The sequence below is a fragment of the Abrus precatorius genome, unplaced genomic scaffold (assembly GCF_003935025.1).
Source record: "Abrus precatorius isolate BTA unplaced genomic scaffold, Abrus_2018 Scaffold11, whole genome shotgun sequence".
Taxonomy (NCBI): Eukaryota; Viridiplantae; Streptophyta; class Magnoliopsida; order Fabales; family Fabaceae; genus Abrus; species Abrus precatorius.
The window spans coordinates 17,468,049-17,492,024 of record NW_020874303.1 but is presented as its reverse complement, the minus strand read 5'-3'; the positions used below and the strand labels follow the sequence as shown (position 1 = coordinate 17,492,024).

The 23,976-nt window shown below is 31.5% G+C and overlaps 2 protein-coding genes across 8 annotated transcripts; both read left to right on the top strand.

Moving 5' to 3' along the window:
- The first annotated feature begins 4,282 nt into the window (after positions 1-4,282).
- Positions 4,283-12,567, top strand: LOC113854468 (protein MEI2-like 1). 7 transcript variants are annotated; one of them, XR_003502767.1, is made up of 17 exons: positions 4,322-4,813; positions 5,609-5,780; positions 5,998-6,049; positions 6,889-7,170; positions 7,494-7,906; positions 8,014-8,172; positions 8,377-8,493; positions 8,586-8,722; positions 9,032-9,114; positions 9,194-9,601; positions 10,040-10,673; positions 11,031-11,115; positions 11,207-11,275; positions 11,380-11,559; positions 11,852-12,008; positions 12,095-12,188; positions 12,285-12,557. XR_003502767.1 is itself a non-coding variant. In XM_027485464.1 (15 exons), exons 2-15 carry the CDS (start codon positions 5,703-5,705, stop codon positions 12,002-12,004), a joined length of 2,850 nt encoding a protein of 949 aa, XP_027341265.1. In that variant the 5' UTR covers positions 4,288-4,813; positions 5,609-5,702; the 3' UTR covers positions 12,005-12,558. The 7 variants fall into 7 exon arrangements, 4 of the variants coding, with proteins under 4 accessions (XP_027341266.1, XP_027341265.1, XP_027341264.1 ...); XR_003502768.1 differs by lacking the exon at positions 9,194-9,601 and having other exon boundaries at positions 4,298-4,813; positions 12,320-12,558; XM_027485464.1 differs by having other exon boundaries at positions 4,288-4,813; positions 11,852-12,558.
- A 2,380-nt stretch (positions 12,568-14,947) lies between these two features.
- On the top strand, positions 14,948-19,137 carry LOC113855723 (U5 small nuclear ribonucleoprotein 40 kDa protein-like). Its single transcript, XM_027487351.1, has 7 exons — positions 14,948-15,079; positions 15,229-15,472; positions 15,581-15,737; positions 16,201-16,245; positions 17,066-17,237; positions 17,352-17,719; positions 18,819-19,137. The coding sequence occupies exons 1-7, from the start codon at positions 14,948-14,950 to the stop codon at positions 19,135-19,137; spliced, it is 1,437 nt and encodes a 478-aa protein (XP_027343152.1).
- Positions 19,138-23,976: the final 4,839 nt, after the last annotated feature.

Here is a 23,976-nt window from a genome sequence, read left to right as displayed (position 1 = left end):
ACATAATTTTCAAATATATAATTAAAATACATAATACAATGTGTGTAGTATAAATGGATTATATACAATGTCAATATGAATTGCAGAATTTGCAGTGTCTACATTCACTTAAGTGAAAATGCAATCTTATTCTACTATTCTTCTTTCTCCTTTCACTCTTAGATAATTTATATTGCTTAAGTGAATGTACGTAGGATTAAGCAAAAATTAGATAGAAAGTGTTAAATGATTTAAACAAATTTTAATTCACGTAAGTGTCTCTAATTTAATTTAAACAAAAAATAGACCGAAACAAATATTTATTAATTATTGTGAAAAATTTAAGCAAAACAGGAAATATTTAAGCGAATTTAAATGGACTTAAATGAATTATGTAAAAATGTTAATATTATTATTCTTTTTAGACATCGTTGACATGACCTTTATCTGATTTGGCATACTTATTTCATCTTCAAACTTTAGTCAAATAATAATTACTTTATCTTGGGAAGTCTATTCGAAATACCAAAACGGAAAGCTGAAAGCCTATTAAGCTTTTACTTTCCCGATAGAAAATAATAAAAGCATCGTCGAGTTTTGTGTCAGTCCAGTGAAAATGGTTTGTCACTTTATTCTACATGAAGAGGGCAACATCCAGTGCCTATTTTGAATACAGAATATTAATATTGTATTTTTAATATAAAAATATGAAACAATGCTACTAAATATTTACACTAACTTTGAGAGTTGAAAGTGAGACAAGCATTCATCGGGGGAATGGAAATTGTTGCATTCACTGGCAACAGCAATTGAATTTCCTGCAGCATAATGGATAAGGAGACAAAGGAAGCATTGCACAGATTCACTTCCCACTTTCCCAGGGTTACTTAATATTTTCTCACATATATTATTTTTCTATCACGATTGATTTAAAATTTATTCTCTTTTTATTTTTACTTACCTTCTAATATTAGGAGAATTCAAAGGAAAAGGAGAGTAATTTAAACTTTGTAGGGCATGCTTATAAAAATATATATCTTTATAATAATATTTTATTTTCTTATCCCTTACTAACCAAATTAGACAATGAGACTCACTTCAAATTTATCTTTTTCTTATTACTATCTCTTTTTTCTCTTCTCTTATCATCTGTTTAAACCAAACACATTGTTAGTAATCGGGAGTAATGCGTGAAAGACAAAATTATTCTCACGACCATAAGTTAAATCGAACAAATACTTAAAATTAAAATTCATATATATATTTTCTCACATATATTATCTATAAGAAGTAAACATGCTCGGAATATTAATAGCCATCATGTTAAGATGAAAAGTTGTGATTGATAATTAAAATATAATTTTATTAATTTTTTAACTTTGCTTAAAATTATACTAAGAAAATTTATTTTATCTTGAAAATTTATTCATTAAAAAACATTATTTTATCTTGTTTATTAACACATTTTCCCTGATTTATCTCGTACATCTCACTTTTTATGTGTCAATTCAATCCCAAACAACTCAATTGCTAAGAAAAAACCAACCACAAAAGGTTAGCCATTAACATACGACATACATACGACTCATATAGAATAAAAATATACACAGACAAAATAGAAAAACAAAAGGGATAATAACTGTTTCCGAGGATGATAATGTATATAGCCAATTTTATAAAAATGTAAAGTATTTGGATAATATTATCTTGTACCTACACTTCTAGTAGATAATTTTTTGGCTAAATACTAATTTTTTTTAATTGAAAAAATTTCACTATCAATAACATTATTTGATGAACTTTGTACTTTCTTTTCATCACAGTTGGTATAAAAATTTTACATTATAAAAAATAATAAATTTATTTTAATAGATACACATCACTTGTCATCAAATATCATGATATCATTTACATGGTCTTTGAAAACAAATTATAAACTTTACTGTAAAAGGATCTATGATCAATTAAATTGAGTTTCTGTCTAATAAATATTGTGTCTTCTTTCTTTAATATAATCATATTATATTACTCATATTTTAATTATTTTAAAAGTATACGGTAATTATATTTCAGTTTGAGCACAGACATTTGCTCCTGTTAAATAATATGTTAAATTTAAAATTTTACTTTGCAGGTGAACTGGTTTAAAGTTGTAATGTTTAAATCTTGTAGCTTAAAATCGGTTAACTTATAGTATTACAACTCAAGGTATTATTACTGATGAATTAATACATCATTCGTAGGATATTAAATATTGTTGGCTTACATTTAAGTCTATAGATTTGAATTGATTTTGATTCTTATATTCAAAAAGATTATTATTATTATTTTGTAATTGAAATTTGAAAGGGTAAACGATCAATTTTTAGTTTTTTCATTTTCTATGATATTGATTTAAATCTCTATCACTAGCAATGTATTAAAATATATATATCCAGTAAGATATAGTTATTTTAACCAATATTTAATACATTATAAACACTATAATTTAAACTTGTGAAATTATAAATTCTAAAAGCAAGTTTTGTAAAAACAAAAATGTGTTTCAACAAAAATAAATGTTGCTATTTTCTGTATTCTAACTAGTCTATATAATATAACAGAAGAGGAACATGGTGTACATAGTAATAAGCATAAAAAAAAATGAATGATAGTTTCAGAATAAATGATTGGCCATGTGATTGGGTATACGCGAAAATTTGTTGCTGATTGGTGGGAACTTGCAGGTTCATGAGCTAAGATTATCCATTCACACTACCCAAAGGAAGGAGAGAGGCGACATGCTCATATTCAATAGTTTGTTGCTTAAATAAACAAATCAACTATAATAGATAGGATTGATGAATAAAAAAATAAAATCAATTATTTAGCTGTGAATAAAAGGAAATAAATAATAGAAAATATAAATAAATTTGTTTATTGGAGGAGAATTGAGATGGAGATCGAATCCCAAATATAATACTGCATCAAACAGAACAGCTATTTTTTTTTTTTTTTTTTTTGGTAAACAATTATATGCATAGAAATTGTGGTCTTTGATCCCAAGCAAAACATTTTCGTACACGACACTCACCTTGATTAGAAGATGGTGAATACTGAATTGGGATATGAAACAAGGAACCCAAGAGATCCAATGTTCAAGAAAAATATTTATTTTTTCATAATTTGTTTTGCAAAATTTCTGAGACAATGCTCCTTTTAGTTGACTAATGGACAAACAGGAAATGAAAATGGTGTCATATTTTTCCAGAAAAGAAGGAGGAAATGCTCACGCACAGTGACTTTACCTTCATCTCATTTCAAGCACATTCGAAAACAATTTATAGTGTAACATAGTTTATTAGAAAAAAACATATTTGATTAGGAAAAGCTTGCAAGTTGTTACTAATTAATTGACTGGCAGAATGAAAGTGAATTAAAAATTTCTTATTGTTTGCAGCTTTCTGACAAAACACTTTGTTGACTATTGCATTTAATAGTTAAAGATAGAAAATTAGTTTAAGCCATTAAGCGGTAATTCGGTAAGCTTTGATGTTTAGAGGGGATGCGCATTGCAAGGTGTAAATGAACAAAACTTTACGATGTGTGCATTAAATTGATTGACTCGCAACTATAATTCAAATCACCAAGTTATTTAAAGAAATAATTATTATATTTTGGTATACGATTATTCATATATAACTTTTTTCAAGCACTTCTTTTAAAATTCCTTTTTTTCATTACAGAATCTAAATGATTATGAATGATTTCAAATACTTTATTATGAGAATAAAATCACCAAACTGATGTATATAATTACAAGAAAGATGCATGTATTTAGGAGGAAGCATATAAAACAAATAAATTACAGTAAAGAAGTAGGAGATGAGAAAATGAGGGAAAAACAGTAAAGGACAAAGAAGCTTGCAATGAAATTAATTTAAAGTTTATCCAACAAGAAAAGAAAAGAATCAAAATAAATTTACATCAGACGGCAGAAGAAGTAAGACAAAGAAAAAAAGAAAAGAATACGTGAACTCGTTAGGTTCCGTGTAAAAAAATAAATAAATAAATAAATAATAATAATAAAAAAAACAGAGTAAGAAACGCTGGTCGTATATATAGGGTAAGGTAAAGTGTCCCATTTATACATTTGTTTCCGTGTCATGTGCGGTCTTTAATTTTCTCTCCCAATTTTCATTTTATTTTCAAACCTAAAAAACACACGCAGAACACGACCGCCAGTATTTAGTATTTTTTTTTAATTGTTTCTTACAATTTTCTTTTTTAATTTTATTTATTTATTTAATCAAAGCCAACTAACACGCCTTTTCTCTTTCTCTTTCTCTTTCTCTTTCTCTTTCTTTCTGTCACAAGTCTCAAAACTCTGTTGTTGCGTTGTCTGATTCTCTCTGAACCGGAGCGTGACCGGCGAGCTTAATCTCGCCGGAAAATTGCCCTACGCTGGCTGGAATCTCCATGTTTTCCGGTTTGAGCTACCAATTTTGATTCCTTTCTCTTGCCCTCACGTTTTCTCGCCAGTGTTTGGGGTCCTCAGAAACAATCAAAAGTTAAAAGAATAAACAAAAATAAATTTGCTTTTCTTCTTTTTGTCTGAGGTGAGATTGCAAGGAAAGCAATGCGGAGAGAAGAGAAGAAATTTTTGAAGAAAAAAGCATGAGATCCCTTATTTCTTCTGAATTCCTTTATGTTGTAGGCTTGCTACAAGATTCAATTTTTTCCCTCTCTCTCTCCCCTTTCAAGAATTTCCTATGATAAGGTTGTTGAATTTTGTGGAGAAACTGAGAAAGAGAGAAATTATTGGTGCTGGAGAGAGACGGTGTTTGAAATTGAGGTGAGAATTTTGCTTGGTTTGAAATATTATAATTTTGTTTGTATTTTGATTTAGATAATAAAAGCCATCACTTTTGGACTGGTTTTCTCTTGTGCTCCAGGTATTGAGATTATATTTTTTGATTAGAACTTATTTATGTTCATCACTGTGTCCTCCTTTGAAAAATTGGGTTTTTGCCCTTGATCTGTTCATGTTTAAGGCTTTTCTTCTAAAATTCCATTTGTCTCATTAGGAAACCAAGGTGGGGCTTTGTAAGCTTCGGCTGGATGCCTTTTTATTTTATTTGTTTTGATTTTTTGGTTGGTGACAAAAAAGAGAAGCTGCCAGTTGTTCCTTTTGTGCTGTTGGATATGAATTTCCTAATTTTAATGGAGGTTTTGTTTCAATTTCATACATTTTCTTGGTTACCGAATGGTCCAATTGTATTAGGTGGTTGGTAGGTCAGCAACGATCTTTCTTCTTTTGCCAACATCAACCCTTTTCCGGTGGTGTTTAGTTGAAGATAAAACTGTTTTTGGCCTTGTTTTTTTTAATGATCTCTTTGAATTTTGAAATTAGAATCTAGGTACCATAATTCAAAACTTTAACTGGTTGGTTCTTCCCCACTTTTCTTTTTTCTTGTCTAATAGTCAAGAGCTAAAGTTAACTATATGTTTTGGGTTTCACATGGCCTAAATTTTTCTTTTGGGGGAGGGGGTGGTGGTTCAACATTAGCAGTTTTTGTTGGAGTGGCATGTTCACTGTTATATGTACTTTCCTTTGTCAAGCAATTGACCTTAATTTTATTTCCAACAGATGAGGATGAGTAGAGTTCAAAGAAGCTAGCAAGTGGGAAGTTTTTCAGCAATATTACTCTTTTTATAGATTCTCTGGACTCTGAGGCTGCAGGATGCCTTTTCAAATCATGGATCAGAGGGGTGTTTCTGCCTCATCTCACTTTTTTGATGACATCTCCTTTCGTTCTGAGGTATTTGTTATCCTGTCTATCTCCTTTTAGTTTCTTGGAACTCCTATAACATGAGCCCAAGAGTTTAATGATCATCAGATCCATAAAACATTCTACAGTTTTAGATTTGGGGTCTCCTTTTTCAAAATTTTATTCAGCATTTTTATGACCTTTAATGCTATTGCCGTTATGACCTGCTGGTTTTCTAAACTTGTCTTGAACTTTTTTTTGTGGGCAGAGGAATGTTGGAATAAGGAAGCCAAAATCCATTAATGAACAATACCCACAAGGTGAGGTCCAATCAATCCTGTATTTGTTCAAAATGGCCCTATATGTTGTACTGGTTTTCTCTCCAAGACCATCATTAATGCCCCCAAGATTTCTAACTAACAAATAGTTATTTTTGAGACATTCAACGAACTATTACAACTTAAGAAATTGACTAGTCACTTTTGTTTGGACATGTTAATTTTTGGATTATTTTCTGTATGTGCACCTTTCTGTATACTTTATATGATACCTCAGGTCTCAATTTTGAAATTTAGTACATTTCCAATTTATGGCTTTCAGCCAATATTTCTTTCACCTCTGTTTTGGATTTGTTCTAAATGTTTGGGTGCACATGGAATAAAATATTTTGGGACGTTTTAGTCACTATTCCTTTTTATATGTGTTATGTTGCCCCTGATATAATGATTATCAGTTATCAATATAATAAAGTACTTTGAATCTAAGTGATTAATGTCAAGCTAAAATCCGAAACTTTTTCTCCTATTTGTGGTAAACACCTAATTGCTGCAATTTTTTCTGAAATAATGTATGCATAAGCCTGCACCATGCTCTTGCAACTTCATAATTGTGGTATTGCTATTAGCTAAGCTAAGACAATAAAGGTGGTTTCATGAGTATAGATACTGTGCTCATGTATTTTCTTTCGATATAGATGTTATATGTGATTTTGTGACTTTTTATCATACTAATTTTGAAGGTAGCAGTATTCCCATCAAATTTTGTGTTTGCATCCATATTTGTGTTTGTCATGCATGTATATCAATTACTATACTACTTTAACTGAAAAACATGTTGATAATTGCTGGATAACTAAGTTGTACTCTATTCATTTTATCAGGGAAGAATGGAATTGTAGCATCACCTGGCAGCATTTTGAATGCTTCATCACCCCTTGATGTAACTGCAAAATCTGGCTTGCTGATGTCACAAACTAGTCTATCTGGGGAGAATATAGATTCCAAGGAATCATCGCATTATCATCCCAAATCATGGTCTGATGGTTTTCTACAGTCAGCACCTACCTCACATGGTTTAATTGGGAGCAAGATTGTCACCAATGCTGCCCCTTGTGAAAGTAGTTTATTCTCAAGCTCACTGTCTGATATATTTAGCCAAAAGTGTAAGAATTTGTTTCATGGCTACTGAACAATCATGTATGGTGGGCATAGTAGCATAGTTAAGTGATTAGCACTGATGTCCTTTCATCTTTGTAATACTTTTGAAACAATTTTCTGTTGCATCAGTTTTCTTGTGTATCATTGCTGCATATGAGCTTAAATGTTTGCTATTTTGCCCAATTTAACTGAAAAAAGAAGGGCATCTCACCCCAACCCCCATTGTGCCCCACTTAGAAAGTTATATTTTATCTGTTTAAGGTTTTCTGATTTTACATTAGTTAATTTATGTCCTTATCTGTCTGTTTATTTGCATATCTTGATGCAGTAAGGTTATTTGGGAATGATGTTCTGTCTGATCAGCCCATTACTGCTGGTTCTCCTCCTGAGGAAGAGCCATATAAATCTCTTGAAGAAATGGAGGCTGAAACTATAGGAAATCTCCTTCCTGATGAAGATGATCTGTTTTCTGGGGTTGTTGATGAGTTAGGATGCAGTTCTCATACCAGAGCGAATGATGACTTTGAAGATTTTGATTTGTTTAGCAGTGGTGGAGGCATGGAGCTGGAAGGAGATGAACATTTAAGTTCAGGAAAAAGAATGAGTGGTTTTGATGGAGATTATGGTTTCTTTGGAGGTTCAAAAGGAAAACTTCCTTTTGGTGAACAGCCTTCTAGAACACTTTTTGTTAGAAACATTAATAGCAGTGTTGAAGACTCTGAGCTAAAGGCTCTCTTTGAGGTGCGTCTTTATTCTTCTTTGCTTCTGGATGTTATCTTAAATTCTCAAGATGCATATCTGATAATCAAGCATAAATGGTAAATGGACTATTACGTTTGTTCTGGCAGCAATATGGAGATATCCGGACCATTTATACAGCCTGTAAGCATCGTGGATTTGTCATGATTTCTTATTATGACCTAAGGGCAGCACAAAATGCAATGCAAGCACTTCAAAATAGGCCATTGAGGTCTAGAAAACTTGATATACATTATTCAATCCCAAAGGTAAAATATTAATATCTTATCCTGAATGCATAATTCCATTTCCATTTCTATCATTTGGATAAAGTTGGTTGTGTTATTGCTTTCCTTATCATCTTAGTCCTAGCAGTTTGCATTACAACTATGTGCTTCGCCTTTTCAATTTCTTTTTGTTTCTATCTTTTATTGCTTTGGTTATATATGTATTTTAACTTGATGACATGTTAGGTCAATGCTCCAGAGAAAGATATTGGTCATGGTACACTGATGCTATCTGCTCTTGATTCATCTGTTTCAAATGATGAACTTAAAGAGATTTTTGGATTTTATGGAGAAATTAAAGAAGTAAGTTGTTCATTTGGTTTTCACCTGTTTTTGATGCTTGTGTTATATGAAGACAATATAAGATTCCTTAAATTTTATTTCTTTGATTGCAGATCTACGAATATCAAGAAATGAATCATCACAAATTTATAGAGTTTTATGATGTGCGAGCCGCAGAAGCTGCTCTTCGTGCATTGAACAAGATTGACATTGCTGGGAAGCAGATCAAGCTTGAACCTGGCCATCCTAGGTTTGCAACATGGTGGCTATACCCACTTTTTTTTTTAGTTTTAATTTCTTCTCTTATTTGTAATACACTTGTTTAGCTTTTTTCTGCCTATCTAAATGATATTATGTATATGATATTATTTCGGGCATGCATATCTATCCGCACCACTGCCACCACCTTTATTTTATTTTTTGGCTTTTAATGGGGTAGTGGAATGCAAAGTTGTACTTTTAAGATTTTTATTTTATTTTTTGGCCTTGATGGAGAATTAGTTATACTTTTAAGATTTTTTTTCTTCTCTTAACAACTATGGAAACCTTGCTTTTGTAGTTTGATGCAGCAGTCTCATAAGGGGCAAGATGAGCGAGATCTTGGTCAAAGTATTATTGACAACTTATCTTTGAGACAAAAGGGTAAGATTTCATCTGCCTAAATATATATTTTTCCTAGGAAGCAAAAGCTCCTTCTGGTCTCACTAGACATCATTTACAGCAACTGTGTCTTCTGGACTAATTGGGTCTGGCTGCTTGGAAAATGGATATAATCAGAGGTTTCAATCTGCAACACGGCAACCTTTGAATGCATTTATTGATAATACATTCTTTCATGCAAATTCTGGGATTCACAATGCTGTGAGAGGGGCATCTGCTGGAAAAGTGTCTGGCATTTGCGAGTCCAGTAGCTTTGTTGATGCAATGAAATTTGCATCTAGTCCAAGATTTCACCCTCATTCCTTGCCTGAGTATCGTGACAGTTTAGCTAATGGCAGTCCTTATAACTTCTCTAGCACCATTAGCAACATGGCTAGCAATATAGGTGCTGCAGCCACAGAAGCCTCTGATGGCAGGCATATTCCGGGAATGGGCTCAACTGGGAACTTAGCAGATTTTAGTTCAGGAGGTTAGTGTTGAAATGGTTACTGTCTAGAAATATTTGTACAGGAAGGGCTAATTTATTACAAAGGATAAAATTGTTTACATGAACAACATCCTAATTCCTACCAATTTAAATTTTACAATATTGGGCTTGATTGTTAAGGAAGATGCATAGATTTTTATCTTTCCTATAATTTTTTTATAACACCAAAAATATTGTTTCTTTTTTGGTAATACACTTAAAATATTTGCTACTGTCAAACGGTTGATTTGAATGAATTTATAATTGCCTGGCTATCTATGATTAAGCATTTTAAATTGATTATAAATCTTCAAGTTAGCTTTTGTACCAGCTTCTAAGTGGTTGGAAGTGGTAATTTAGGCGGACAGATTTGTAGTGCGGATTTAGCAGTTTTACATTTGAATCCTTGTGTGACATCTTTGTTTTATTTTGGGTCATTAGGAAATGGGATCCGACCACATCATGGACTCTATCATATGTGGAACAACACCAATTTGCATCAGCAACCTTCATCAAGTACCATGCTTTGGCAGAAAACACCATCATTTGCTAATGGTGCTTGTGCTCCGTGCCTTCCACAGATGTCAAGCTTTGCAAGAACACCACCTCATATGATGAGAACACCACATATTGACCATCATGTCGGATCAGCACCAGTTGTCACAGCGTCACCCTGGGAAAGGCAAAATTCCTACTTGGGAGAGTCCCCTGAGGCTTCTGGTTTTCGCTTGGGTTCTCTTGGAAGTGGAGGTTTTCATGGTTCCTGGCAATTGCATCCACTGGATTTTCCTTCTCACAACATGTTTTCCCACGTTAGTGGAAATGGCACTGAACTGACATCCAATGCCGGACAGAACTCTTCTAAGCAGTTATCACATGTTTTTCCTGGGAGACATCCTATGTCTTCAATGTCAAAATTTGATACTACCAATGAACGAATGAGAAATCTTTATCATCGTAGGAGTGAAGCAAACACCAACAACATTGATAAAAAACAATATGAACTCGACTTAGGTCGCATACTGCGTGGGGAAGACAGCCGAACTACACTTATGATAAAAAATATTCCCAACAAGTATGTTAATTGTCTCCCTAGTTTTTTGGATCTTCTTGCTGCTTAATTTTCAATCTACAACTGAATTTTGTGCTGGTAAAACTGTTAGTTACCTTCAAGCCATTATTTTATTTTTATGGATTATTTTAAGAGCTGACAATATATTTAGATAATTATGTATTTTACATTTAATGGTTTTATCCAGGTTGACAGCGGAGCATTTGGCTCTTGCCTTTTTTATTTTGAAGTGTTATTGCTCATGCTTGCTAATGCTTCCATACACACTTATGCATGCGGGTGTTCATTTGACATATACATTTTTTCATTATTCTCGTGATTTGAACTATTTCTGTATTTTATTTGTTATTTTTTTGGTAGATATACTTCAAAGATGCTTCTTGCTGCCATAGATGAGCAATGTAAGGGAACTTATGATTTTCTGTATTTACCAATTGATTTCAAGGTAAGTATTTATTTTTGGTTGGCTGATTATTTTCTTTGGAGAAAAAAAAATCATAAATATGTTTCTAACTCAGTTCTTCAATGATTGCCAGAACAAATGTAATGTTGGCTATGCATTCATAAACATGATTGATCCTGGTCAAATCATTCCTTTCCACCAGGTTATTTAGAAGTTCTTATGTAATTTTAACTCCCGCTATTTATCTGTGTACTATCAATTTGACTTCCTCAGTATTGATGGAGCTAAATAAGAAACGTTTTGCAGGCTTTCGATGGTAAAAAATGGGAGAAGTTTAACAGTGAAAAAGTAGCCACACTTGCATATGCCCGAATTCAAGGAAAAGCTTCTCTTATTGCTCATTTCCAGAATTCAAGCCTGATGAATGAAGATAAACGTTGCCGTCCTATTCTCTTCCATACAGATGGGCCAAATGCCGGTGATCCGGTAAATCAAGTTTGTTCTTCAGTTATATATATTTTTCAGTTCCTAACTGTACTTTACCAAGGAGCTAAATCTACTGTATTACATCTATGTTTCCCCCATATTTTGCATCATATATATGGTTTTACTGGTATTCATGGGAACCTATTGCCTGGTATAGTTAAAATGACGTGTTTGATTCCAATTAGAGGGGGATAACATAATTTTCAATCATAGTTAACCAAGAAGATTTTATATTTGGTTTCTATATCCTGTTCCTACCCTGGTACAACAATGATCTATTTTGTGTCTGCAGGAGCCTTTCCCTATGGGCGCCAATATTAGATTGCGACCTGGAAAATCTCGCACTTCTGGCAGCGAAGAAAATCGCAGCCAAGGGAGTCCTTCAACTTTGGGAAGTGGAGAGGAGTCTGCTAATGGGATAGATTCTTCAAGAAACTCTGACTGATATGGTCTGGGGCACTAACTGTTCAACATTGCAGCATAATGTGATATCAACCTCCCAAGTGTGTATATTGACATTTTCCTTTTATTCAAGAGAGAGAGGTAGGAGTTGGAGCCAGGAGGAAAAGAGGCTCACAAATTTTTTGGCCTATAGAGGAGCCTTGAACACAAGTTTTTTTGAGGCTGAGGTACATAACCAAAATGAAGTAACTGATTCTAGTAATTTTTTCTTTATTTTCATAAATTTTTTGCATTGAGTCCTCCTACCTTTCTCACAAGTTTAGAGAATGGCTTAACTGAAGCTCAAAATTTTGGCTAGCTGTGAACGGACGATGTCACAATTTGCATCGAGTTCCCTTCAGAATTGCGGGGTTCAAGGGGACTTTGCTGATTTTGTTCTTCATTATTGTTGTCTTCTTGTTTATATGTATTTGTTATTTTATTTTATAAATTCCAAGGCGTTTGTGCCCTTCTGGGATCATTTTTTGACTTTTTGTCCATAGAAGTGAATGTTGAGGAACATTTTAGTTTTATGTTACGTGTTATTTTAGATTTTGCTACTTCTCTTGCATTTCCAACCTCTGAATTCTTACGGCGTAAATCTATTTGTTTCTCAAATGTAAATAATGCCAACTCTTGGCACTTATTCTTTGTTTTTAATTTTAAAAGTTATAATAAAAATGAAAAAAATCAAATTTTAATTTTTTCAATTAAACAATAATTTGTTGTTTAAGGTGAAGCCCCTAAAAATTAAGATACAAGGAGCTACTTGAACTGTGCAACTCTTCAAGTTGCTTAGCTTGGAACTGTTTGTTGTATAAGAATACGTTGCTTATCTTATTTGTCAAACAATGCAACTCTACTGGTGGAACGAACAGTAGAAAGAACGATTGTATGGTTGAAAAAGCATCTTAAACACGTTACTAAGTTGTTATTAACACTCATCCACCATATACTTAGTACATTCTCAACAGTTAAAACCTTTTTTTTTATCCTTTAACCAATGTAGAAGATTTATATTTTTATAGACAAAGCTTAGATGTTTTTCAAGTGATTGCTATTTAATTAAAATGAGTTTTATATGAATAAAAAGTTGGCTTTTAAGGTTGTTGTAAATTATGAGATAGAACTTTAATTTTGATAAAATAAAAAATAACTAAAAAATCATAAGAAAACTATATCTAAAACTTGTTATTGTTTTATTCTATTTTTACAAGAAAGAAAAAAGTCGAGTTCCTTTATTAAAAAGGTTGCTTTTAAAATATTTGTTTAAAAATGCTAATAAAAATAAAGTTTAATTTTGATATATATTCTCAGTTTAAGTTTTACGTTTAATCAATTAAAATACATGATAAATATCTTTTTATATTGATTATTACAAAAGTAAAATTTTTTCACTTACATGACAATTTATGATTGAATAACAATATAAAAAATATTACATTATCAGTGCATTTTAATTAATTTCATAAAAATATATTAACAATATTTTTAATAAAATTGTTCTATTTTTAATTCTTTAATCAGACATTAATTAATATTGCAAGGGGAGGAGTAAACGACAGAAAAAAATTCCCAGTCTTGATGAATACTATATATTTTGTTTTACCCATAGGAGAAGACAAATCTGTAACCTCATGGTTTCTTGATTTATGATAGATTCCGCCATTCAAGGCTTCTTCTGTATTAACTAAGCAAAATGTGAGAAAGTCATTTAATGTCAAAGCTGTCATGATATTTGTTTTGTTTTTCAATGTCCCTTTCGAGATATGAAGCCCCAAGCATTGTACTATTGGACTTCCATTCATAATTAAATGAAAAATGCTAATCAGTCTATTAAGATATTGGTTTTTTTAATACATTTTTTATGTAATTCTTTTACTTTTAACTTCTTTAAGAACACTAAATATCAGTACCCTTGACTAATGACCAGATTAATGCGTGCAATGCACTTTCTTGAGCACCTCTTGAGAATGATTAGGCAAATAGGACAAAAATGCCTCACTGTTCGATTTGGTGATTATGAATGGCATTTCATGTGATGTGTTTGAAAGAATGTGTCGTAACACTTCCTATTGCAAATTCCATATTTTATATAAAAGAAATGAATCATCCTTTTCGATGTTCCTCATACTAAAAGTTGATTTAATGTTACTCAAGGATAATGAAACTCTGAATACCTGTGTTGTGTATGGGAAGCTTTTTATTTAAGTAAAATTTACTGAATCTTTTGTAAAATAATTTTAATTCTTCACTCAAATTCTTTAACTCCATTTTTTTTCCAGACATTTCTGAGAGGAAATTTATTTTATTCTCTCATAACGGAATTAAATTTGCCTAGCAAATATATAGATAAACAATTTTAAGAAACTTACAAGAATTAATTAACTTACTACATTGTTAAATTTAAAAAATTTAAATATATTGTAGGATTGCTTTTAAATTTAATATTTTTTATAAATTATAAAGAGTAAGGTTTTTAGAATATGAATCAATTACAAATAAACTGCAAGAAAAGAAAAAAAGAAGAAGAATAATACGTAGGAGCACATAGTTGGGAATTATCTTTCACACGTCATTCATCTAGGAGTTGTATGTTAAAGGACAATTTTGGAGGGAAGAATAAATTTGTATTTTTAATAAATATATTTAAAATAAATATTTTTTAAATAAAAATATTTAATTATATATTTATAATATAAATAATATATAATTTTTTAAATTTAAAATAAAAGATTGTTATTTATTATTTTCCCCTCAAAAACCCTCCAAACGTACCTTAGTTGGCAGTTACTATTCCTAATTATCAGTAATCATCCATATTACCACTAAATACAATATAATAACAACAATAAGCGCCTCTTCCCTTTCTTTCAAATTTGAAGAAGGTGGAGAGAGCAACGAGCAAGAGTAATAGAACTACGAACCCAAGAAGAAAAGGAAGCGAATGGAACTGCAGCAGAACGACGTCGTTGTGAATGGCAGGGATGAACACGAGGAAGCATTGCTGGCTCTCATACTACACCGCACCCGTGAAGTCAAAAGCCTTCGTTACTACATCTCCTATTACACTTCTCAGGTTCGCTTTTCTTTTCCTTTTTTCTTTAGTCATGTGAACTAAACATGTTGACAACGTTACTTGTTATTTTTTCCAAGTAAAACAACACAAAAATGGAATATTTGTATGGAAAATTATGAGTTGATTGCATGATGGTAAAAGACATGCAGCTTGAAGAAGCAGAAGCAAGGTTGCAAGAATCTAAAGCTAAATTAGCTCACTTTAAAGGCACTAGTGCAAGTTTACTAGATGTTGAAACTAAATCTTTGAAGATAGAGCATGGACCAAAAGGTGCCATTCATAAAAATGAAGGTTCCTCCAACAACTACCATAATACTACTTATAAGTCCAGGGAAGTTTCTAGTGATATGGAAAATGTTGAAGTCAAGGAAAGAGGGATCAAAAGGAAGTTTGGTAAGACATTGATACGAAGGGTAGCCTTCATTGTTGTTATATAACTTTGATCAGATCATAATCCATATCTAAGGCTAACTTTTGTCAATTATTTCTTTAATTTTTTAGGGCAGAAAGAGCACAAGGAATTGGCTGCTTTAGTATGTAAGAGTTCTTCCCCAGGCTCTGTCAATTATCAAGCAAGCAATCACTTCTCAAGTCTGCACAAGAGGAAATTGCGATGTATTGCTCTCTGTCCTGTGAATGATCAGCGTTTTGTGACCAGGTAGAAGGATAATTTCTCTATGAAAAAGATTAGGTTATGTTTAGATTATATAATCATTTTCTTATTGCGAAAAAGGTTATGGATATGTTAGGATTATAGTTTGCAAACCATTGTTTAGCACAAAGAAGTAACTATTCCCTCCCCCCCCCCCCCCCTCTGGTTGGTAGCCGAAGTCATGTTCAAACAAAGCGCATTATTGTTGATTGAAAGTTGACTCAACATCAAAATCAGTGTCCCTTTTTCTTTCCCTTCTAATTCTTCGTTTGCTAATCTCTTTTCATCTCCCATCTTCTGGTCAAAGGCATTTCATGCATTATTGGCTATTAGTGGTTTAAAAGCTCTTTCTATTAACTTGGGCATTTTTTCCCATTCTCAGTTTAAATTACAGTATTATGTCCATTATTTTTCTGGTGATACAAGTGTGTCATAATCTGATTTGCTTCTTTTTGGGCAATGATTGCAGTGCTTTAGATGGTGTGGTCAACATGTGGGAAGTTCAATCTTCGGGGTATGTTGAGTTTCTTTTGACCCTATTTATTTTATAATTTTTCTTATATGTTATATGTTGGTTGACTCAAGTATCAAATAATCTACAAGAGAACCGTACAAATGAATTTAAAATATGGATCCGCTTGTTCTTCAAGATAATGAAATATGTGCTTCTTGCTTATAATATCGTGATACGCTAGTGCATGAAGACATTTTTTTAATGTGTTTTTATATAATTTCCTATAAAAGAAGAGATTCATTGTTAAAATTACATGACTATATATATTTGATTATTCCTTTGAAATCTAGTTTCGAGTCACTTTATTTCCTCTTCAACATATTCATTTTCTTTTCAGGAAAATTCTTGATCATTGAATAGTAGGTGGTAGTAAATTTTATGAATGATTTGGTGCGTTCTGTGTAATTATCAAGTCAGTATCTTACGGTGTTCTAGCAATTTGCGATAGATCAGGTTACTGCATTGTTTGATAATTAATTCTGGAGAGCAATAAGATGGTACAGATTAAGTATTGAGAATTTTCTTTGGGGTCTTTTTTTTTTTATTTATCTTTTTAGCTTTAGTAAAAATTGTGACATCTGTCCAGTTCCTTCTTATTTTGTGCATGGTAGTTTAAGCTATGGCACTCAGTGGACTGTCATTTTATGAAACTTGGTTACCTGGTTTATTATTGCTTTTCTCTTTCCTCCCCCGGTGACAGTTTGTCCCTCGGTGTATATGAAGTTTTGTTGTAGAAATAACTTTTGAACTTTAAAAGATGTTAAATATTGTCACCTTATTATATATTTTTCATTTTATTTCTCTCCATCTTAATTTGTAGATCAGGAGCCTCTTTGCGTAGAACTATTGATTGTGTATCCCCAAAGCAAAGGAGATGGCCAGAAGATATAGCGTGGCACCCAGAGGGAAATCGCCTGTTTTCAGTGTATACTGGTGACAATCAAGACTCTCAAATATCAGTTACAGATTTGAGTAAAGAACAAGGAGGAGGGGTAAAATACCACTTTTGACACAAATATTCTGGCATGGAAGCAGCAGTTTAGAATTTGGGTTTTTTTAGTAGTTGATTAATTTGATATTATGTAAAATATTTTTGTATTTGACAGAGAGCACATATCAATTTCTTAGAGGACAAGCCTCATGTTAAGGGTGTTATCAATAGCATTGTTTTTCTGCCCTGGGGAAATACCAGTTTTGTAACTGGAGGAACTGACCATGCTGTTATACTGTGGAGTGAGAATGGTGAGAACAAATGGAAGCCGAAATCATTGCATAGGAATTTTCATACTTCTGCTGTCATGGGAGTTGCTGGTATGCAGCAGAAGCAACTCGTATTGTCTGCTGGTAAAGACAAGAGAGTTTTGGGGTATGATGCTCATGTAGGAAGGCAAAATTTCATGCATCTGGTTGAGAGTAAATGCTTGAGTGTACTGCCAAATTCATGTGACTTCAATTTATTCATGGTTCAAACTGGGTAAATTACATCTGCCTTTGGAGTTCTCTTTTGCTGTTGAATTCATTTATTAACTGAGTTTCTTTATCTATTCATAAGCTTTGCTATATTACTATATTAGCAGAATTTGCCTCGTCTAAAGTGAGATCTCACGTTAGAGAAAAAGAAGTAAAGAATCTCAATCATTGTTAAAAAAGTCAAAAGTTGGTATTGCATGTATAAAGTGAATTATTCACTTTACACATGCAATAAATAATGAGTTTTTAAAATCTACTCCTTGGGGATTTTTCTAATTAATGGTTGAGATGCCTCACTTTTCTCTCTCTCTCTAAAGTGAGTAATTCACTTTAGAGAAGTTGAATCCCATATCATATGATAAAATTAATGTTGTAATCAACATTCTTATGTTGTACAGTTCACTTTAAGTAATGGAAACAAGAAGGATTAGGTTTCGATTCCTTCAACCTGTAAACTTCTCACACTACTTGATGTGGTGCACACCTACCAGGCTACGAGTTTGTACCTCTTCATATGATATTTTAGTAGTCGGAACTGCAATCTTTGTGACAAATATTGAAATATTGACATGCTTACGACACCATAATGGTGAAAAACGCTGTTGTTAATTGATGGGATCAATTCCTAGACTGATGGTACCTTATGGTAGTTGCTTACTGGCCTATGGGCATGGCTTTATGCATCAAAGATGCTACATATTTAGGATGAGAAAATTTGTCTATGATATTTCAGCCTTCCCTATGCTTTCTAAATAATGACTTCCCACAGGATAAGGTTGACTACAGATTACATGATGACACCGTTTAGTCAAAAACCATTTTTTTTTCCTTATGCTTTCTGAACACACAAAAAATGAGAACATAACCCATAATTCAGTAGGGCTTTTTCCTCTAATTTTCCAATCAGGAGAAAGATTTTATTCTCACAATTCAATGTGACAATTAGTGTTCAATTTTGCCCTTCTGTTATTTATATTCTAGAGTGGCATGTGATATAATATAACGATAAGTTAATTGACAACAATTTTGCTTGTACCTTTTTGTTGCATGTAAGTTTATAGGAGATATTAACTGTTTTTTGTTTTTCCTTTTATTTGTTGCAGGACCCCAGAGAGGCAGCTTCGACTATTTGATATTAGATCAAAAGGGACAGAACTTCATGCTTTTGGATGGAAGCAAGAAAGCAGTGAATCTCAGTCAGCACTGATAAATCAGGCTTGGTCCCCCAATGGACTGTACATAACATCTGGTTCAGCTGATCCTATGATTCATATATTTGATATTAGATATAATAGTCGCAAGCCTTGCCAATCTATAGAAGCTCATCAGAAACGAGTCTTCAGAGCTATGTGGCTTCAATCTGTTCCCCTTCTGATTTCCATATCATCTGATCTCAACATTGGGTTACACAAAGTTGTGTAGAACAAGTCCAATGCTCATGTAGAGTGTCCTGTCTCATTTTTTGGGTGATTGAGAAGTTTGGTTGGAAAAGGAATGGCCAGTTATTTTATTTTGTAAAGGTTCTTATTTCACCATTTTTTGTGGGGTTTACATATATTTTCTAAACCAACCTGTATGTATGATTTTAATGACATTAGATAAAAAGGAATTAAGTATCTAATTACTTGTTTATACGATAATGACAAATATCCGAATTGTGCTTCCTTTCCTTGAGAGATGTTAAAGTAAATATTTATTTTATTTCAAGAATATGAAAATTTGGCATGATTTAATTCATTTTAATATAAACAGATCTTGAAGATGATTACTTATGAACAATTAAGTGCCTGTCTCCGAAGCAACTAGAACCAATTCCTTTCACATTTTCAACTGTCAACTTAACACATTGGGATGTGAAATGAGATCATTCAGATAATACAAGTCACTTGATTATATAATAGTTGTAATGTTATTTGTTTTATCCTTAATGGGTCCGAAATATGCATATTTCACATGATTTTGTTAGACACAACACGAGCCGTCCGTGGTTTCAGCAAATTCATATTCTCGTCCAGCTGCTGAATCACGTGTTTAAACGTTAAGGGATCTTAATGTCTCTGATAATTCCATTTACAGTTGAAGCCATGAGTATATGCATGTTGGTCATAATTTTTTTTTCCTTTTAATTTTTGTCGTTGCATGAAGGGAGGGACAAAAATTTTAGCGGAGGGAAGAGATGCCTTATTTAGTTATAAGAAGAGGAGAGAGAAAGTAAATGAGTTTATTATAACATATATAAGATAACTAAATATATCTATTAAATTAAGGATTATTTTATCTAACTTATTTAAAAATTTCTTTTCCTTCCGAATCTCTCTACTCTTAAGTTGAGCGAGAAGAGATTTTGACCTCCTTTTATTTATTTATTTATTTTCGAAAATATTAACCTAAACATATAAAAAAATATAAGAATTCCTCACCTGACCTCTCTTTCCCTTTATTTTTCAAGGGACGTTTACTTCAAAAACCAACAGGTATATAATGCCATATTACTGTGTCTTGATGTGCATAAGTGTGAGAAACTCATATAAGGTGCTGCAGTTATGATGTTGCAAGCACAATGGTATCAGCTACGTGTTTGATAAGGCAAGTTTTGAAGATGGAAGTCCAAGCATACAATTTGACTTTGTCCATGTGCTTGTCACTATCATGCATCCCGTCCTCTAGTGGTTGACTACTTGACTCCATTATCATTTTGCATGTTGACTAGGTGACATTTTGGTATACTAATCACTTAATAATGCGACCATATGTATTACCATTGTATTTGTCAACATGCTCTTTGGGCAGCAATTTTTTCTATGGACTCCGAAGATTCCGGTTTCTTCATAATTCTAACCTCATAAGCATAGTTTATAATTGGCCAAAATTGAATAATAATATATGGCAGCTAGGAAATTAGAGAACTATTAGTTTGTTAAGTTATGGATCAATTAACATCTAGATAAAAATAATTTAATTCATTTTTTATTTAAATAAGTAATATTTAGCGGGTCTTTTTACAACTAGAGTTGTTGTTTAAAAGGGGTGTTTTTAAGTTTAAAGGTTTAAAATTTTTGTTTGTGGTTTGTGGTTGCCGTAGAGCCGAAAAACTTTGTATAAATACAGCGTTTAAATATAGGACTTTTTATTAAATGTATCGACCTCGTACATGCAAACACAACTGAATCTTACAATATTATATATATGTTAATCCTTAAGATTTTCGAGACCTGAGGTTGATTGACCTGTCAAATTTTTTGACTTTATTTTAATACTCAATTTTTATAGAAACTGTCAAATTCTGTTAATTAATGATTGATTGTGAAAAATATTTTTTAATATTTAATTATTTCAACTAATTACATTAAATAATTTTATGTTAAAGACTAGCGTAAGGTTTGACTTAAACTTATTTCCTTTTATAAGACTGTATTTCTTAATTATAATTGAAACTAACAAGCATATTTAAATCTTAACACAAAAAGCTTTTCAGCATGAATTAAATCATACTATAATATTGGAAAAACAATCGAGTTAAACGCAGTAGAGGGAGGGGTGGGACCGTGTGAGGAAATGGTAGATGGAGGTGGGGTGCAGTGATGGAACACGTTCATGAACATTGAAAGAAAGATTAGAAGAAGGATCATGCGTGGTGTTCTACTTTTAGGGGGTCAGCAGAAAGCACGTCAAGCATTGCAGCTTATACATGCTCCTTCGCCACAGACATGCATGCCACTTTTCTCCCTCACACTTGTCCGGTTCCTCTCTCTTTTTGCTTGGTTTATATGTGTATGCATTATGCAAGTAAAAGAATGTCCCAAATCTCCAAATGAAGTAACTCCTTTCTTCACATCATCGGACGTGTATTATCATCAATTAATATTTTCTACCATTAAAATCCAAAACCATTTTCAGAATCAAAAGGAGAACGCTTATGATTAATTAATGGTTTCTAAATTGTCAATACATTAACGGGACCATTTGTGTAAGTCGACAAATCAAAGGGGAGGAAAAGCCCGTTGCCATGGATGTTTCGTGTTTGTAGGGTTACTCAATAATTTTTTATTAATTAATTCACGTATTTAATGGTGTTTCAATATTATATTTGACATTGTGTATATATATATATATATCCATGTCAAAAGTACTTTTTCAAATTCAAAAGAATAATAAATATTATTCCAAACTTACTGTAACAAAAAATATTACTTTCCCTTTTACTACTTCATAATGTGCTGTCGTCTAGACCTCAACTAGATAGTAGCTACCTACCTATATGTACAACATGATTACATTTACTATGAGAAGAAAATATGAGCTGTTTCTGCATGTCTAAAATTGATTTAGAGAAAAAAAAAATAGCATCCAATATATTTAATATTTCTTTTATGGTCTAGACATGCTACCTATATATCGAACAGTTTGTTTTGGTAATTCTGTTTGCAGAATAGAAAAAATAAATAAATAAACTCTAATGTATTTTAAGGGAATATTTTTTTAATTTAAATTTAGTCTAGTAAAAAAGGTACAGTTGGTATATCAAATATTAAGTATGATACTTTTTTTATATACAAATTAGATGTAGTTTAACATGAGTGGTTGAATAAAAATAAAATGAAACACATTTTTTAAATTGTACCAACTGCATCATTTTTTAGTTTTTGTAAATTCAAATTCAAAGTTTTTACTATTTTAGATTATACACTTTCTTCTTTTAAAAGTAAGACACTTAACTTAAAATATGTGGTAAAATAAAATAAAATAAAAACAGAGAAAAAAATTACTAAATAAAAAAGAACTATAAAGGAGTAGATATTATAAAAATATAAAAAAAATTGTTAGTTTTAAGGATGTTAGAGAATAAGAGTATGTTTGATTATCACAATAGTTATTACACACATTGCAAGTGAAAATCGTGAGAAAAAAAATTTCTTTTGTAAGCTTTTTTTTTTATTTAATTTAATCTAGATTTAATTCCAGTTGTGCACCTGAATGTGATAAATAAATCTATTACAAAAGATTTTTTATATACATAGAGACTTAAACTCGATATTTTTCTTAAGCCAAATTAAGACTAACCTTCGTCCTTCTTTTGTAAGCTTTATTCATACCAAAAAAACATACACTAATTCATGATAAAAATATAGTAGAAAATAGGCCTTTAATTGCAGGGTACAACTCAATTGATTTTTCTTTAAAAAAAAATCCATATAATCAAAGGTCAAAATAGGAAATTAGTTTTTCTGGAATGCGCAATAAACAACCACATACTTGTAGAAACCGCTATGGAGAAACTTAGCACGTATTATAGAGTAATAACATCATTAAAAAAAACGTGGAGACATTTTCATTATTAGGCATGATAGCATTCTGGGATTTGGGTTTCATTTGATACAGAAATTGTTTGTAGTTTTTATTTTTCTTAATTCGAGCTTGTTACTAAATATTCCAGTTTAGCGAAGGTTATTATATGTTTAATAATAATTGTACAAACCACACACACAATATGCTTAAAAATAATTAAGTAAGGGTCATATGAGGAAATTAGATGTAGATTTATAATCAAATAAGGTTTAAATATAATTAGTTAATCTCAAAAGAGATTTAGTTATCTACAAATATTATATCTTTTTTTAAAAAAAATTCAAAAGAAGACAACTTTTCTCAATATACCGTGAAAAAAAGTGAAGTTAAATGCAGTTAACATTTCCATAAAATTAAGGCTATTTAATAATTTTAAAATCATTATATGAAACCTTTAACGATAATAAATTTAAATTTGAGTATTAATGTGTTTATAAAGGGGAGTGCACTAATGCTCAATAATCAGACAAAAATAATTATGATTTGATATCAGATATACTTATTGGATGAATAACTGTTTGCGTCCTGCGTGCAATAATATTAAAGTTATCGTCTTTTTATTTTTTAATCACTCTTATATACCAAAAATATACAAAGAGTTTCATGGAAATTATATACCTTCTTCGTCAGTCAGTCCTAGGCTTAAGGAGTTACATGATAATGATTAATATTTTCAAATTGAATTTACTTAAATATATAATAATTTACTCTTGATGAAACATTCAGAAATTAATCTTAAATTCACAAATATACAATTAATCTATTGCCTTTTACAGACTTAAATATCTTTTTAATTTATATATTTTTGTAGTCTTTATACTTTTGGTTTTGTTTTTGTTTTTTTATTAATTTAATTTCACTAAAATTTAACGTATTTAAGTTTTCATTTAATAGTTATCAAGATTTAATTGTTAA